The sequence below is a fragment of the Cryptomeria japonica genome, chromosome 9 (assembly GCF_030272615.1).
Source record: "Cryptomeria japonica chromosome 9, Sugi_1.0, whole genome shotgun sequence".
NCBI lineage: Eukaryota > Viridiplantae > Streptophyta > Pinopsida > Cupressales > Cupressaceae > Cryptomeria > Cryptomeria japonica.
This window is the reverse complement of record NC_081413.1, coordinates 468677218-468693992: the sequence shown is the minus strand read 5'-3', so window position 1 is coordinate 468693992 and position 16775 is coordinate 468677218. Positions and strand designations below refer to the sequence as shown.

Below are 16775 nucleotides of genomic sequence, written 5' to 3'. Positions count from 1 at the left end.
ACCCAGCGCCGCTGCAGCAAACATTTTGGCAACAGGAATGGGCCCACACATCTGCCACGGAAGCAGTCACAGTACCTTAGTGTGTGTTGTTTAAGGTAGCCTGTGTCAACACAGGATTGAGAATGTCCTTGGTTTTGTTGTTGAGGCTCTTCCCACCAGATACCTCGAGGCTCCTATATTTAAAGGTGTGATCCATTCCTCTTTGGGTTGACTGTGTGAGAAATGTAAAGCTAAGGCCTCTTCGTGGTTTAGGAAGTGGTTTTCGTTAGCAGGGAACATTGCCATGCTCAAGGCAGTATTGGGCGCTTTACCAATTTTTGGTATGTCTTGCTTGAAATTGATTGGAAAAACAGTAGGAGCAATGGAGAGTATCTTCAAAAAGTTTCTATGGGAAGGCTCGAACAATGTTCATTGTATAACAGGTCTTATCAAATGTGAGTCAATTTGTAGTGATGTGGGAATGGTAGAGCAAGAGTGAAGATATCAAACTCAGTATATGGCTATAGGGGAAAACCCATATGGAAGATATACACTGATCCTAAAACTCCTTGGTGTAAGCTAATGCAGAGTAAATACCTTGACTTAGGTGATCCTAAGCGGACACTAATGATAGTAAATCCAAATGGATTAGGAGTGTGGAACTTCATGTGAGATTTGTTGTTTTGTGATCACTAAGCATGTAATGTGGAGCATTAATAATGGTGCCTCTATTGATTTCTGGGCTAACTCCTAGGAGGGGCACCTGTCCTTGGGGGAGATTGATTCTTTATGGGATATTAGAGCAATTGTTATCAAAGGAGTGGGTCCTCTATTGATTTCTGGGCTAATTCCTAGGAGGGGCACCTACTCATGGGGGAGATTGATTCTTTATGGGATATTAGAGCAATTATTACCAAAGGAGTGGGTCCAAAGGTGGCCAACTATTTGGTTCACGTTGATGGCCAAGAGAAATCTAGTGGGAGGTGGATAGAGGTGGATGAAGTGAATGCTAGAGAGGAGATCATTTATTCCTTTAAACGCATATTAGAAGAATGAAAAATTGAATTGAATGATAGAGAAGACAAATTTGTTTGGTGTGGTGTGAAGTCTAACAAATAATCGACTAGGCTAGGTTGCTAAATTCTAAATGCAGTAATGCATAACTCAAAGTGGCGAAAGGATTTATGTTGGGCTGAAAGTGGTAGTGACTGGGCCTGTTTGGTACATGTTGTGCAGTCCAATATTGAGGAGACCTGTGATAATTTGTTATTAAACTGTCCTTATGCCTCAAGATGTTGGGATCGAGGATATATGAAATATTTAATTAGAAGGAGCCAAGGAACTTCAAATTGGTGAATTTTCTTTTGGGGTGGCCTAGGCTCTTTAACAATTACCTTTGGAGGGGTTTAGGAGTGAACTCCTTCCATGTTTGTGTGTACCTATGAAAGGAGCACAACCAAAGGATATTTAGAGATGAAGTCACTTCATTTGAATAGATTTTAGAGGAAATTGAGAAGGCATTAATTGAAAGTTTCAATAGTAGAGTCTCAAAGAAAAGAATATCAAATACTCCTTGTGGGATGAGATAATAAAGAAATGTTAGGCGGGCCTCAAGGTCCCATCTATGTTTGGGCCATATCAAGATTTTATCAATAAGGAGAAACGGGCACGTGCTTAGTGGCTTGCCCCTCCTAGTGGTTGGTTGAAGTTGAACTTCGATGGTGTCACCAAGGGAAATCCTTGTAGGTCCGTGTTCAGGTGCATTCTACATGATGATGGAGGAAATGTGGTTTAGGCTTTGGCTGGGCGTAATGGGACTTCCAATAATGAAGCTAATTTTACGGCACTCATCAAAGGACTAGAGGCATGCAAGAAAGAAAAAATTGGAATATAAACATTGAAGGTGATTCATTAATTTGTATTAACTTAATCAAGGAAAAACAAATCCCAAATTGGAAATTAACAAGTTTGGTGTTAAAAGCCTGGGACATCTTGGCGAACAATGGACTTCGTTAGTTATCATGTTTTTTCGGAGGCCAATCATGCTGCAACAAATTACTTGGGAAATATTGGGGTTGGGGACTTTCATTCAGAGGTTACATAGATCAATCACTCTCAATAGGAGGATTTCATGTCAATCCTCAATAATGATGTGGCGAGACAACAATTCCTAATTGTGGCATTGTGTTCTCGGGTTGCCTATGTTCTTGGTGATTTTGTTGTCCCTTGTTAATTTTGGCCTTTGGTGCATGACTCATTTCTACACCCTGTATGCAAAAAATTGTGAGTGCAAGATGAAGAAATTTAAAATTCTAAACTAAACATCTATATAAACACAAAAATTGACCAAAATGTAAACAAATAAGTTGCAAACTCTCTTGAAACCCTTGATTTGATTGTCTTCTAATTTGATGTGTGCTCACTATGTTGTAGATACTCGATTTCGCTCCATGATGGTTGATCCAAGATGAGGATTATGTTAGATGGGATACAAGATGTATGCTAAATGGATATGGATGTGCAAAAGATGAGTGAACAATTTTGCATTATGATCTGGTAAGAAAATGAAAGTGGATGGATATGTGAGGGAAAATGAAGGGATTAAATAGGTTAGGTTGGGAGAAGAGGGGGCATGAAAAATGAGACACTTGTCCCTGAGAAGGGCAAGTGTCATGGATGGAATTGACATGTGTCCTTGAAAAGGACAAGTGTCATGGGGAGGAATGACACGTGTCCTTGAAGATGCATGCTTATTTGGGAGAGAGACACTCAAATAGGAAGGTTCTATTCCAAATATGGAAATATTCCCACATATTAGGATATTTGAGATATTTCCCTAAATTTTAGGAAATTTCCCCAAATTATAGGAAATGTAGGATATTTTGGAATGTGCACACATATGGTGAGAGAAAGAGGATAATCTTGACTAAAACCTATGGTTAGCTAGGTGGGCTAGGTTAGAAGAAGGGTTAGAGGAGGGTTAGAGGAGAGTTAGAGCTAGGATGCATGTGGGGAAATAGAATTAATAAATTCTATAAGGGAAAATGAGGAAAATGACAAACGGTAAATTAAGTAGTCAAATTATGCATTTGATGTATTTAATAGAAGAAAAGGGGTGGATTTAATTAATTAAAAGGGGGCTTAGCATAATTAATAAATTTAATTAGCTAGAAGGAGGGAACCCTAATTAATTAAATAATGCATAATTATTAAATTAAAGGCATTCAAGATAGCTAAATTTAATTAATTAAATTAATCAAATTTAGTTGTCTACACACCCTTTGTATTTTTCTTTCATTACCACATTTTAGCAAGCCACCCCCTAAGGTAGTGCTTATCAAAAAAAAAAATTGCAAGGTGTTAGGAGTTGTCGGTGATAAGGTGATAATATGTTTGTCCTAGGTAATGATAATGATAAGGTCTTAGGTGATTAATTGTGTAAGAGGTCCTAGGAGATGAATGGAGGAATTAGGTGATGAGGTGAACAATTAGGTGGTGAATGAATGTTTAAGTGATGAAAGTGTACTTGATTACATTGGACATAATGATGGTGGAAAAAATGACATTATTTAGGTGTCTACACTAACATTAAAGAACCAAAAATAATTTTCATATCTATAATCATTCTAAAGTATTTGAGAAATTAAATTTTTTTGTCCTTGATCATTTACTCACCCATAAGTTTTGTTTTTCAAGTGGTCAACCTAAAATAACTTGTGTCATAACTTAATTTATATTGCTCTTAATATATTCATAATAATCAATAGAGACAATTAGTTAATAAAAAAAGTGCATGTGCATCATATCATATCAAATCTAGAGCCAAAGATTAGCTTTACACTCATGAAAATGAACCAAATCCATATATTGACCCTTCATAGATATAGCCAGCTATTCATTTATTCTACAATGAATTATAACAAAAAAAAAATCTATTTATGATCCCATCACATTTATATTTTAACATATTAATAAACACAATCAACATTTTTCTTTTCTAAAATGAAATGCCATTAACCTTCTTCTCATTTACTTTTTAAACTCAAAACTCTATTATCAATTATTTCTCCTATCACATGTGCAAATGACAAGATGTAGAATTATATATAAAATATGATGAGTATGTCCAAAAATTCAATAGTCTTGAGGGGTATATAACAAGAAGCAACAATTTTTGTCCTCATTCCCTTACAAAGATTCTCTCTTGTGATCAAACTTAAAAATGGTGGAAGTGCATCCAAAACACAACATAATTTTGTTGAAGCAACTTTTTTCAAAGGTTTCATAGCTTACATCACACTAATAAGATTGTTCACAACTTTCATCCAATAAAATAGTAAATAAATTAATTTTGATAATTTAAACAAAATTTGAGAAAAAATATACATTATAAAATTTGGTCAAACTATGGTTCTTTGTTACCAATTAATAAAACCTCTAGTGAATGCATTAGTATTCCTACTTGTGACAGGATCTAATAATATATTAATTTATTAATGAATAATGTGTGGATAAATATGGATAAATAAATGAATAATTAATGGATAATAATTTATTAAATAAATGAATAATGGTAGTCTAAATTGAGACTTATTTAATTAAATTATTTAGAAGTCTTAGGTGATATGGTGATAACATGTGTGTTCCAGGTGATGGATGGATGATAAGTTTTAAGGTGATTAGTGGTGTGAGAGGTCTTAGGAGATGAATGGATGAATTAGGTGATGAGGTGAATGGTTAGATGATGAATGAATGTTTAAGTGATGAAGGCGTACTTGATTAGCAAGGACATAATGATGGTGGCAAAAGCAACATTATTTAGGTGTCTATACTTATATTAATAACTAAAAAGAATTTAAATATTTATAATCATTCTTAAGTATTTAAACAATTGAAATTTATTGTCCTTGATCATTTACTCACCATAAAGCTTGTCTTTTCAAGTGATCAACCTAAAAGATCTTGTCCTGTAGTGATCTAGAGTCCTCTAAAGATATTCATAACCATCAATAAAGTCAACTGATCAAAATAAAAAATAAAAAATAAAAACATGTAAATTGTACCATATCAAGTTCATATTCAAAGTTAGCTCTATACTTGTGAAAGTGAACCAAAGTTATGAACACGACTCTTCATAGAGTTAAACTATCCAAATCTTATTAGATTTCCACAATCCATGCATATATTATTTGTAATTTTTAGATTTGATTGTGTGTGAATTTTTTTATCATCGATTGTAAAAAATACAAATAATATTCAAATCTTACAAAAAAAATTATAACAAAAGAATCTTCTAGTTGTGAATAGACACGGTCAACATTTTTCTTTCCCAAAATTAACGACCTCATTAACTTTCTAAATTAATATTTATATTTCTTTTAATATTCATTTACTCAAATCTCTCTTATCGATTATTTCTCCCATCACATTTGCAAACGACAAGATGTAGAATTATATTCAACATATGATAAATACCTCCAAAAACTCAATATTCTTGAGGGGTATATAACAAGAAGCGACAATTTTTGTCCTCATTCTCTTCTGAAGATTCTCTTGCGAGCAACCTGAAAAATGGTGGAAATGCGTCCAAACCACAGCATAATTTTTTCTTTTTTTGTTTTGAGAAAACCACAGCACAATTTTGTTGAAGAGACTTTTTCCAAAGATTCCAATTTCAGCTTGACTCTGACCATAATTCATCCTTTAAAACCCCAATGGAAAAATGGCGGAATCGAAAGCAAAAGCCTGCTCAAATCCCTACAGTCACAGTTGCTACAGAAGATTGCAATATTACGTCACAGAAGCAATATACCCTAACAGAAGCAATATACCTAACAAAATGGGAAGTGTGCTGTCTTTAAGCTCTAATTCTCTGCAATCGTCTCTCGAGACGACCACCTCAGTATACGACAAGTCTGATCTTGTGAGGTTGTGGACGCTCGTGAATGACGGAAGTAAAGGGGATTTCACTGCACTTTCTGCGAAAATTTTCGATCCGTCGACTTTCCATGGCTCCTTTTTTGTGCTGGGATTTACTGTGCTGCTCGGGCTAATTCTTGGATTTTTTCTGCTCCGTCGATCCCTGTCCCGTGGTAATAAGGTGGAATCGAAGGATAAAAGCTTCAAGATTGAAGTGCCCCCTGTTGAGGTGAAGAATGAAGTGAGCAAGAAGAAGGTTAGTTTGTTTTTTGGCACACAGACTGGAACAGCCGAACGCTTTGCTAAGGTAAGCTCTAAATATATCATTATTTGTTTACATTTTTTGTTTTGGAAAAGCTGTGAACATTATTCCTTCGGCGTTTGGATTTTTTTTTTTTTGAAAAATATTCCGAGTTTTAGCTCAATTTTGAATATTTCTTGGTTAGAAAGAAAACGCAGCGCTTGGAATTTTTATGCTGTTTGATGAATGTGTTGTATTTATATGTTATTTGATAAATGTGTTGAATTTTAGTTCAATTTTGATTAGTGCTTCGTTTGAACGACGATGTGGAGCTTGGAATTTGTATTTAATTTGAAAATGAATTGAATTTGAGTTTTATTTTGAATACTTCTTTATTTGAAGAAGAATGCAGCTGAAATTCAAGTGTTATCTGAAAAATAGTCGGACATCCTTTCATTTTAGATATTGATTTTACGGATACAGCTGAATTTTCAATAGTGTGTTTCGGATGAACTTTGAATATTATTTCATTTGAATTTGTTATTTAATTTAAAATTATTCGAGTTTTAAGTCTTGCTCAACTAACAAAAAGTTTTCATTCTTTTTGTTGCAGGCAATTGCAGAGGAAGGAACTGTAAGGTACAACGGCGAAGTGGTTTTCGAGGCACTTGATCTAGTAAGCATGCTTCTTTTGAGAAAATTTCTAGTATTCTTTATCTTTCTGGCACTGGACCTATTTTTGAACTGAAGGACACAAAATACGTTTTGCGTGCTGCATGGACGAGTCTCATGCCACACCACTACTGCCTTTGATAGATAATCCATGATACCATAAAATTCAATTTAACTTCTATTCTTTTATGTTGCAGGAGGAGTATGCTCAGGAAAGCGACGAATTTGCAGAAAAATTAACACAAGAAAGATTTGTCATATTTACTATTGCAACGTAAGAATCAAGGGCACGTTCATATTTTCTTTGCTACTTTGTTCTTTAGGTTGCTGATTGCTGAAATAAAATAGAGTACCTCCAAGTAAATTGTCAACAAACAGATTTCACCCATCTCAGTTGATATTTTTTGAAAATAGACACTTCAAATGATAGATATTTCTTAAAGCCTCCCTTTTTATCTTGAGAAAATATTTCAATCTCTTAAATTTCACAGAAGGGAGAGGGCAACCTCTCAAGAGAGTATTAATACAGTTGACCAATAGGAGCAGAGGAAGGTTTTATTATTTGACCTATACAATAGGCTTCTCCTTGACCAAATAATATATTTTGAAGATATAGAATGATTCTGATCTTATTGCATTTTCTTGTTTTCAGATACGGAGATGGTGAACCTACAGATAATGCTACAAAATTTTACAATTGGCTTACTACGGTAAATAATTATATTTGGTTCAATGATTAGCACTTTTTGAAGAATCTTAGATTCTTCAAGTTGAATTACAGAGTTAACAATTATAATGATCTTCCATTCCAGGAGGCGGGAAAGGGAACCCAGTTTCCAGAACTTACTTATGCAATCTTTGGTCTTGGAAACACACAATATGAGCATTTCAATAAGGTAGCCCCATAGGACTTTGTCTCAGTACTACAAATGATACATTATCTAGTCTGACAGGCTCATAGTAATTTTATATTTACAACCCTCATTAATTATTACCACTTTTAATTTCTGTGATTTGCAGGTGGCCTTGGTCGTTGACGAGTCACTGGCCAATCAAGGTATGCATCGTTGCCATGCCCTATAGGATGGTATTGTATTGATTTTCGTTCATTTCTAGGTTCAAGTAGCTTTTAATTTGTGTTTAACGCATGGTTTTCAGGGGCCAAACGCCTGCTCCCTTGTGGACTTGGAGATGATGACAAAACGATAGAGGATGATTTCACTGCCTGGTATGTCAATAAGTCGAATCATTTTGCTCAAAGAGAAAGTGGTTTTAGATAAATTGATATAGTACGTTGTCAAACCAATTAACATACAAATTGCTGCTGACAATTACCTTAGGAAGCTGTGAGATTTTAAAATCACACAATCCTATCTTGGTTCTCAAGATTTCCTACTTTTCTTCTTTAGGAAAGAGCAATTATGGCCAGAACTGGATGGTGTGCTTCGAGGTGAGGATGATCAACCTGTCTGCACTACCCCATACTTGGCTGTTATTCCACAGTATCACCTTGTTGAGCACGAAAAAGATACAGTAGTGGAGGAATCATATAGTGCTGAAGCTAATGATGGCGCTAATCATGATGTTCATAACCCCTACAGGTATAACTATCATGTAAGATATTTCTGTTATGTATTTAACTCAGTAATTATAAGAAACTAATAGCAATGTTGCTATATTTTGCTTGCAGAGCCACTGTTGCCATACGGAAAGAACTTCACACGCCTCTATCAGACCGCTCATGCACTCATCTTGAATTCGATATTACGGGATCAGGCTTAAAGTGAGCATAGACGTACTTTCAACCTTTAAAATTTAATTTTATATAAACTTCTAACTGGTTGGAATGATAAGGTACCATAATTAGAGTTCAGCGTGTTAGTTAATATGTATTACGCATCATGGCTTGATAAATTGCTAGAAGTATTGCTGCAAAATATAAAGAACAGTATCATTTCCTTAATCTGTCCACAATTCTCTCTTAAATTGCAATATAAATCTCTAGATTTTAAAATGAGAGTGAACTTTACTAAATGACAAATAATTTATGTCTTTCGATTTCTAGAAAAGCAAGTGAATGATTTTTCTGTGCACCAAACTATGACAGGGTTTCCAATATGTTAGATATAAGTAGTTAGGGTAAGCTAAAAGGATTCAATGCTCATATTCTTTTCTTTTGCAGTTATGAGGCTGGGGATCATGTTGGAGTATATGCAGAGAACACCACAGAAACAGTTGAAACAGCAGCCAAGCTTCTCGGATATCCCATTGATATGATAATATCCCTCCACAAAGAAACTGAAACAGGGGAGCCTGTACCTGGATCTAGTTCTCTCTCTGCCCCATTCCCAGGCCCCTGCACTTTGCAGACAGCATTAGCACGATACACAGACCTGCTAAATCCCCCTCGTAAAGTAAGTATATATAATCTTCCTCACTGAAACTTTAACAAATCCATGTTTAGGAGGTTCGAGGAAATTGAAACGCTATTTTTTCTAATAGTTAGAGACTACAGAGCATTTCTTCAACATAAGCAGCTTTTGTTTATATTTAGCTGTTAAAAAGCTATTACATCTATGCTATAACTGATGATTCTAGATATTATTTATATTCTTATCTTGCATTTCAACTTGTGAATCTGTGAATTGCTAGCAATAGTCTTTTAGGACAGAAGTTTAATAGCCTGTGAAACGACCCAAACCATAATACAAATTCGGTTTCATTAACAGGGATCTCTTTCAGCATTAGCAGCATATGCAGCTGATCCCAAGGAAGCAGAACGTTTAAAATACCTATCCTCCCCCGAAGGAAAGGTATGTTTTCTTTTAAGGTCAATGTTGTTGCTTGCAAGGTTGTCAGAATTCTTAGGGCAATCAGGTGTTATGGCTAGCTTTTGGAATTGCCTCAAATCAAAACAGAGTAGATTTTGCATATTAAGTGTATCTGTAAAGCCTTGCTCTTCATGTCATTACTTTCAAATAATAAGTTCAATTTTGTCTCTCAATTGAAAAAATGTCTTGTTACCACAATCAGGAGGAGTATTCCCAATGGATCTTATCATGCCAAAGGAGTCTGCTAGAAGTTCTTGCTGAGTTTCCATCAGTGAAGGTTCCGCTAGGAGTATTTTTTGGTGCTGTTGCTTCACGTTTGCAACCACGTTTCTACTCCATCTCATCTGCCTCAAGGTAATTAATCATTGAAAAATGAAGATCTGTTATCTTCCTTTCTTATAACCCTACATACTCACATGAGGTTACTGTGACTTGTTTTTTACAGCTTTGCACCAAACAGAGTTCATGTTACATGTGTTCTAGTCCATGGCCCTAGCCCGACAGGACGTATACACCAGGGTGTGTGCTCCACATGGATGAAGGTAATATTATCACACAAAGTCCATATTTAACTCCAGAGGAAACATTCTTCAGAATTTTGTACAGAATAAGGTTCAAAATGATGGCTAATGACCATATTACTTGTTTGTCTGCAGAATTCCACTCCTTGCGCAGAATCTACCGAGAACTGTAGCTGGGCACCAATTTTCATTAGGAAATCAAACTTCAAGCTTCCTTCGCATCCTATGGTTCCAATCATCATGGTCGGACCTGGCACAGGCATTGCACCGTTCAGAGGTTTCCTCCAGGAAAGAGCTACTCTGCAAAAATCTGGATTGCAGCTCGGCCCAGCCGTCCTCTATTTTGGATGCAGAAACAGCAAAATGGTAACAATGCATCCTTCCCATAGATCTTCATTGTTTAAAGCTTACTCGATCAAATAGTGTGACTGATTACTTTCTCACCCAGAAAGGAAGGTAATTTTTTTATAAGAATTTGTTGTAACTGTGTATGAACATGCAGGACTTCATCTATGAGGAGGAGCTAAACCAATTTGTTGAAGAAGGCATTCTATCTAGATTGAACGTAGTCTTCTCCAGAGAAGGTGCACAAAAAGAATATGTGCAGCATATAATTCTTAAAGAGGTGAACACACTCGAAACCCTGCATTTTCCTACTATATAAAGCTCATAGGAGTCCTGTTGAGAACTCTCCTTATTTCTTGTAAATCAATTGTACTTCATACTTCATAGTTCCACTGACCTGTATTGACTATGAGTGGAGAAATATAATTTCCTGTCTTAATTTTTACCAAAGATTTTTTTACGTCAGATCTAAGCAATTCATGTTGCAAGAGTGCCTAATCTACAAGAACTACAGAATATATTAGTGATTGAGCAGCCAATTCTAGCACCCTAGCTCATTATGTAACCAGCAGCTTTACCTTTGCCATTGTGTCCCATCACCATGCACATGTTTTGAATTTCTCATGCTTTGGCTGAGGATCAGATATACGGAACAAGTAAATTTATGTGACATGCATATTGAAAATATTTTGTCAAATCGTTGCTCACATCTACCCTCATTTACTTGTTGAATCTAGGCTAGTTATATATGGGAGCTCATTTCCCAAGGTGCGTATTTTTATGTATGTGGTGATGCAAAGGGCATGGCAAAGGATGTTCATCAGGCTTTGTTGAACAATATTCAACAGCAGGTAAATTTTCTAATGAATGCATAAAGAGAAAGGTCGAACAAAATTTGATGCATACAAAACCAGTCAACATCCTTCCCTGTTATATGATACTGATAACGATTTTTCCACATTGCAGAAGTCTGTGGATGGCAGAGAAGCAGAGTCAGTTTTGAAGAAGCTTCAATCAGAAGGAAGATATTTAAGGGATGTATGGTAAATAAACCCTTAAGAGATTGTGAGAACAATAGAAGTGCTATCATATAGAATACCTGGACTAGAAATCTGACTGCAACCAGCAAATTCGACTGGAGGCTATAAAATTTAGAATTTTTAAATGTAAAACGAGTTAGAGTGGTGACTCTTGTTCATTCGTTGAGTGCCTTTCAGGCCTCCTTGTAAGCTAAGTTATTCTTTTATTACAGTAAGGTTATCTCTATTTGTTTTATTACTTGGAACTCCAAAGCTTGAGTCCGGAAGCAAAGTCCATAATGACTGATCTTTTATGTAGCTTTGAGGAAGCATGTCATTTCTATCATGATTGACATCATCGGCACTCTGAAAAAACTTGCAGAGGAATTTCACTTAAGATCGGTCATTAACGATAGATTTTGTACATATTTCTATTATTTGTGAAAAATAAAAGTATGGAGCTTCAACTCTTACATAACAAAATTTCAAAGATTCTTCAACATCATGCTATTTTATATTAGTTACTATATTAAGCCAAGCAACTTCCTCAAGTCTATAAGCACACTGAATAGAATGGCAAAAGTATGAAATCACATAAATTAACTAGGTCTGCACTAATGATCTTATCTAAAATCTCATAATATTCATAGCAATTCTCCATAGTCATTTGTAGACATCTTCAATCCCTAATCTAATTTTATACTTGATGTCTATCGACACATCAATAAGAATTGAATACAGCCTTCCTATTTCCATCTCTTGTAGCTATACTAAATTTGTCTTACACATATATGTAATTCATTTAATAAGTAAATTTACAATGTATTATTTTCTATTTAAGCCAAACCTTAGATATAGTAGTTGATATATTGCTCAACCATTCACATAAGGGTTGGTGAATTCTCACCAAATAGCCAATTAATGTTATTTAAGTTAATTAATAAATTAATTAACATTTCCCCTAAATTAATATTAATAATCTGTTTGAAAATTATAAGCTAAGACCTTATAAAATATTATTTAAGACCACTTATAAATGCATGTGATCCACTAATAAATAGTATACTCTAACATTGCACCTTAATGGTTAAGGGATTTCATATTGTCAATTTCTATTTAAAAAAAAAAGGCAAACCTTTTTTATACCACAAGACTTAGTTGAAAAGCATTCTATGAGGATAAATATATGCCAAGATGAAGATCATGTATTCCATCCTACATGATAAATTTTTTTGTCATAATTTAGATTCTATTTTTCCCATAATGATGCTTAACGAGATTTTATAAAGGGGTAAGTGCACAAAGATGGTGTGCAAAAAGGGGGGTATAAGTGGACACTTTTTTTTTTTTTTTTTCTGAAATCAGGTGAACCTGAACTTGGAGGCAAAAGTTGAAAGTCGTCTACTCAAGATATTAAGATAATCAAAGAACAAATATTATATACTCTGAATCTAGTTTCCAAACTACTAAACTTTTTCAAAATTGGATAAGATTAAGGGGGTCAAATCCTTCATGCATGATAAACCAACCCTGAGTTTTTTAGAAAAACATAACATAGTGTCTGACGTGCACATAAAAAAAGTCATAGTTAGATTTAGTATTTTGACAAATCCTTTGGCAGAAAGATAGTTAAGAGTTAGCACTAGAAGTTGTATATTTTTTTGTAATTTTTTGTTGAGTATTTTTTAAAAATGATTTTTCCAATTGAGCACATCCTGAAAATCAGGTACCTGTTCGTGCACGAAGCATAACTTGCACCAAAACAATTGAAAAATACAATTTTTTTTTAAATTGTAAATAATCAAGTGCACTACAATAATATATAAAGCTTTTTAAATATGGATAAGTAGTTCAAAAGTTATTAAAAAAATCGTACACGTATATCTCTAAGAACTATGGAGACACTGGTAAAATAAATTCAATAATAATATGTTATTGTTGTTCAAATTTTAGGAAAATTATATGGTTAGAAAGCTCAAAAGATGGGTGAAAATATGGTGGAAATTTTTGAAATACCCACTTGATGAAGTGTAAACCTGATGATGACAAAGTCGAGAAACCAAGTTGATAAAACAAAACAAGTTAAAAAGGAGGGAAATATAGGGAAATCAAACTTCCAACCCGCAGCTTTGTCATCCAGGGCTATTCACAAGGCTAAATAGTCAAAAGTGTGCATGGGCTCCCTGTACTATAAACAAAGCGTATGGGATATTTTTAAAACAAAACCACGTACAGGGTGTCTTTATAATAAGCAACATGTACGCGATGTTAAAGCTAAAACAACGCGTACACACTTATGCTTGTGTTTAAAATGTGGGTGTGTGCATACATATATGTATATGTATAATATGTAAAATATGATATTTCATGTATATATATGTATATATAATGGGTGTGTGTGTGTGTGTGTGTGTGTATGAATGTATGTATGTATGTATATAATATATATAATATATTATATATTTTTATATATAATATATTATGTATATATACACACATGTGTGTATGTACGTTTATTGATATATATTGTCTTTTGATATCTTATTGTATTGTATTCCTCTCTATCTCACTCTCTCTCATGACCCCACATAACACCTAATGACCTCTTCGAACCATGTATATAATTAGGACCCCGCATGACCCCTAATGACATCATGTGACATGTCTTCCTCTCCCCCCATCTCCCTCCTTCCCTTTTCTTTCCCTCTCTCTCCCTCCCTCTCTTCCTACCCCATCTCTCCCTCCTTCCCTCCCTTTGGACCCCACATAACACAACATGACCCTTTAGGAGCATATGATGTTCTAAAGGGTCATACGGTGTCCCGAGGTGGCAAGATGAACCATTATTACAATATAAAAAACAATGCCAATACTACTTACAAAATTCAACATCTAAGGGGTCATACGATGTTCTAAGGGGTCATAGGACACCATATGACCCCTTAGAACACCATACAACCCATAGCGACACCATATGTTGTCATAAGGGGTCATATGGTGTCTTAAAGGGTGGTAGGACACAATATGACCCCTGAGGACATATTACATGACCCATAACGACATCTAAGGGGTCATAGGACACTGTATGACCCCACATAACACCACATGACCCTTTAGGAGCATATGACGTCCTAAGGGGTCATACGGTATCCTAAGGTGACAAGATGAACCATTATTACAATATAAAAAGCAGTACCAATACTGTATAAAAGAATAACAAACCAACATGCTCCCCCTCTCTCCCTTCCTCCACACCCCATCCCTCTCTCTCTTCTTCTCTCCCTCCCCACTCTTTCTCTCTCCCTACCCCCTTTATCTCTAGCATTCTCCCCCTCTCTCCCTTCCTCCATACCCCATCCCTCTCTCTCTTCTTCTCTCCCTCCCCACTTTTTCTCTCTCTCCCTACCCCCTTTATCTCCCTTACTTTATATTGTTGTATTGCAATTAGGTCTACCATGTAGTGGTCACCATTTGGATGAACAGTAGACCTAATAATCCCAAGGCCCACAGTTTGAGCAACAGAGGCTATGCTTTCCTTAATATTCTTAGCATTTGAATTAGTGTACAAAACCCATTGTGCATCATCCCTCAACCACACTCCTCCTATTGTTGGGCTTTGGGCAATCTTTGGTAATGCACATTTTTTTCCATCCTCTCTCCCTTTTCCACCCTCTCTCTCTCTCTCTCCCTTTTATATTCTCCCTCTCCCTCCCTCTCCCTCTATCTCCCTCTCTCTCACTCTCCCTCCCTCTCTCTCTCTCCCTCTCCCCCTCTCCCTCCCCACTCTTTCCCTCCCCCTACCCCCTTTATCTCCCTTATTTATATTGTTGTATTGCAATTAGGTCTGCCATGTAGTGGTCACCATTTAGATGAACAATAGACCTAATAATCCCAAGGTCCGCAGTTTGAGCAGCAGAGGCTATGCTTTCCTTGATATTCTTAGAATTTAAATCAATGTACAAAAACCATTGTGCATCATCCCTCAACCATACTCCTCCTGTTGTTGGGCTTTGGGCAATCTTTGGTAATGTACATTTTTTCTTTCCAATTTGTTCCCCTACAATTCTTAGAATACTAAGAGCCACACGATGGAGTTGTTTCCAAGCTGATGGTCTAGCTAACGGTCTCAAATAAATATTCTCACATTTTTGCAGTCTCGTCAAATAAATATTCTCACATTTTGTAGTCATGTCAAATAAATAAGAGTTCTTTAAAAGACGTGTGTATAAATATTTTATTAATGATAATTAAACTTTAATCTCTCTCTCTCTCTCTCTCTCTCTCTCTCTCTCTCTCTCTCTCTCCCTTTTCCATTCTCTCTCTCTCTCTCCCCCTCACTCTCCCTCACCCTCCCTCTCTCTCTCTCCCTCCCTCTCCCTCCCCCTCTCCCTCTCCCTTCCCCTCTCCCTCTCCCTCCCTTTTCCTTCATATTTTATTTACTACAAAAAGCATGTATGGGGTACTGGGACTATTAGTTCATTGGTTTGCTAAACATTTTTAAGGCCTAACAATGCGTATGGGGTACCGAGAATATTAATGTTGGTCTAAAAACATTTTTAGGGCCTAACAGTGCGTATGCGGTACTGAGACATATACTTTTAGTTGCCCAACTGCCTCAATGACCTCAAAATAAGTTTTTGAGGTTGTTGAAGGCCCCACTGCAACTGTGTATGCGCTTCTATGACTGTTTTATACATAGAAGTAAGCGAATTTTTTGTTTTTGCATGATTTCAAATGATTGAATTGTTGTTCTTATTAGTTTTGTCAATGTTATTGTGATTATTTAATAGTTTTGATTCAACAAAAAAATAATAATTCTCAAATTTATAGTTATTTGATTGTTTATGAACTTTTGTTTACATATATATGTAATATGATTCTATTTAGGACAATCGATATCAACCATGGGAAAGACCAAGTAACGAACGATGGAAAAACAAGAGTTTGAAAAGGAAAGGCAAACAACGTATGAAGAAATTACATGACATAAGAACAATGGGACAAGAAGGTATGTCATCCTCAACATCTCAATTCGATTTACCAAATGAACATAATGTACCTAATGCAATTGAAGAAGAGACATTTGATTTACCATATGAACCTAATGCAATTGAAGAAGAGACCACATTGAATAATCAATTAAATGATGAGCATACACCTTCTCTATTTGATGAATTGAATGTACCCAATGCACGCAATGCACCGATGTTAACACCTCCTCTAATCATTCATAGGAAACCAAAGTATC

At 35.5% G+C, this 16775-nt stretch overlaps 1 protein-coding gene across 1 annotated transcript; it reads left to right on the top strand.

Moving 5' to 3' along the window:
- Positions 1–5540: 5540 nt before the first annotated feature.
- LOC131075932 (NADPH--cytochrome P450 reductase 1) lies at positions 5541–12010 on the top strand. The gene is made up of 17 exons (XM_058012894.2): positions 5541–6205; positions 6753–6815; positions 7009–7085; positions 7464–7521; positions 7624–7707; positions 7832–7868; positions 7970–8039; positions 8221–8412; positions 8502–8594; positions 8994–9225; positions 9541–9624; positions 9845–9996; positions 10088–10184; positions 10299–10529; positions 10666–10788; positions 11246–11359; positions 11475–12010. The coding sequence occupies exons 1-17, from the start codon at positions 5702–5704 to the stop codon at positions 11553–11555; spliced, it is 2292 nt and encodes a 763-aa protein (XP_057868877.1). The 5' UTR covers positions 5541–5701; the 3' UTR covers positions 11556–12010.
- The last annotated feature ends 4765 nt before the right edge of the window (positions 12011–16775 follow it).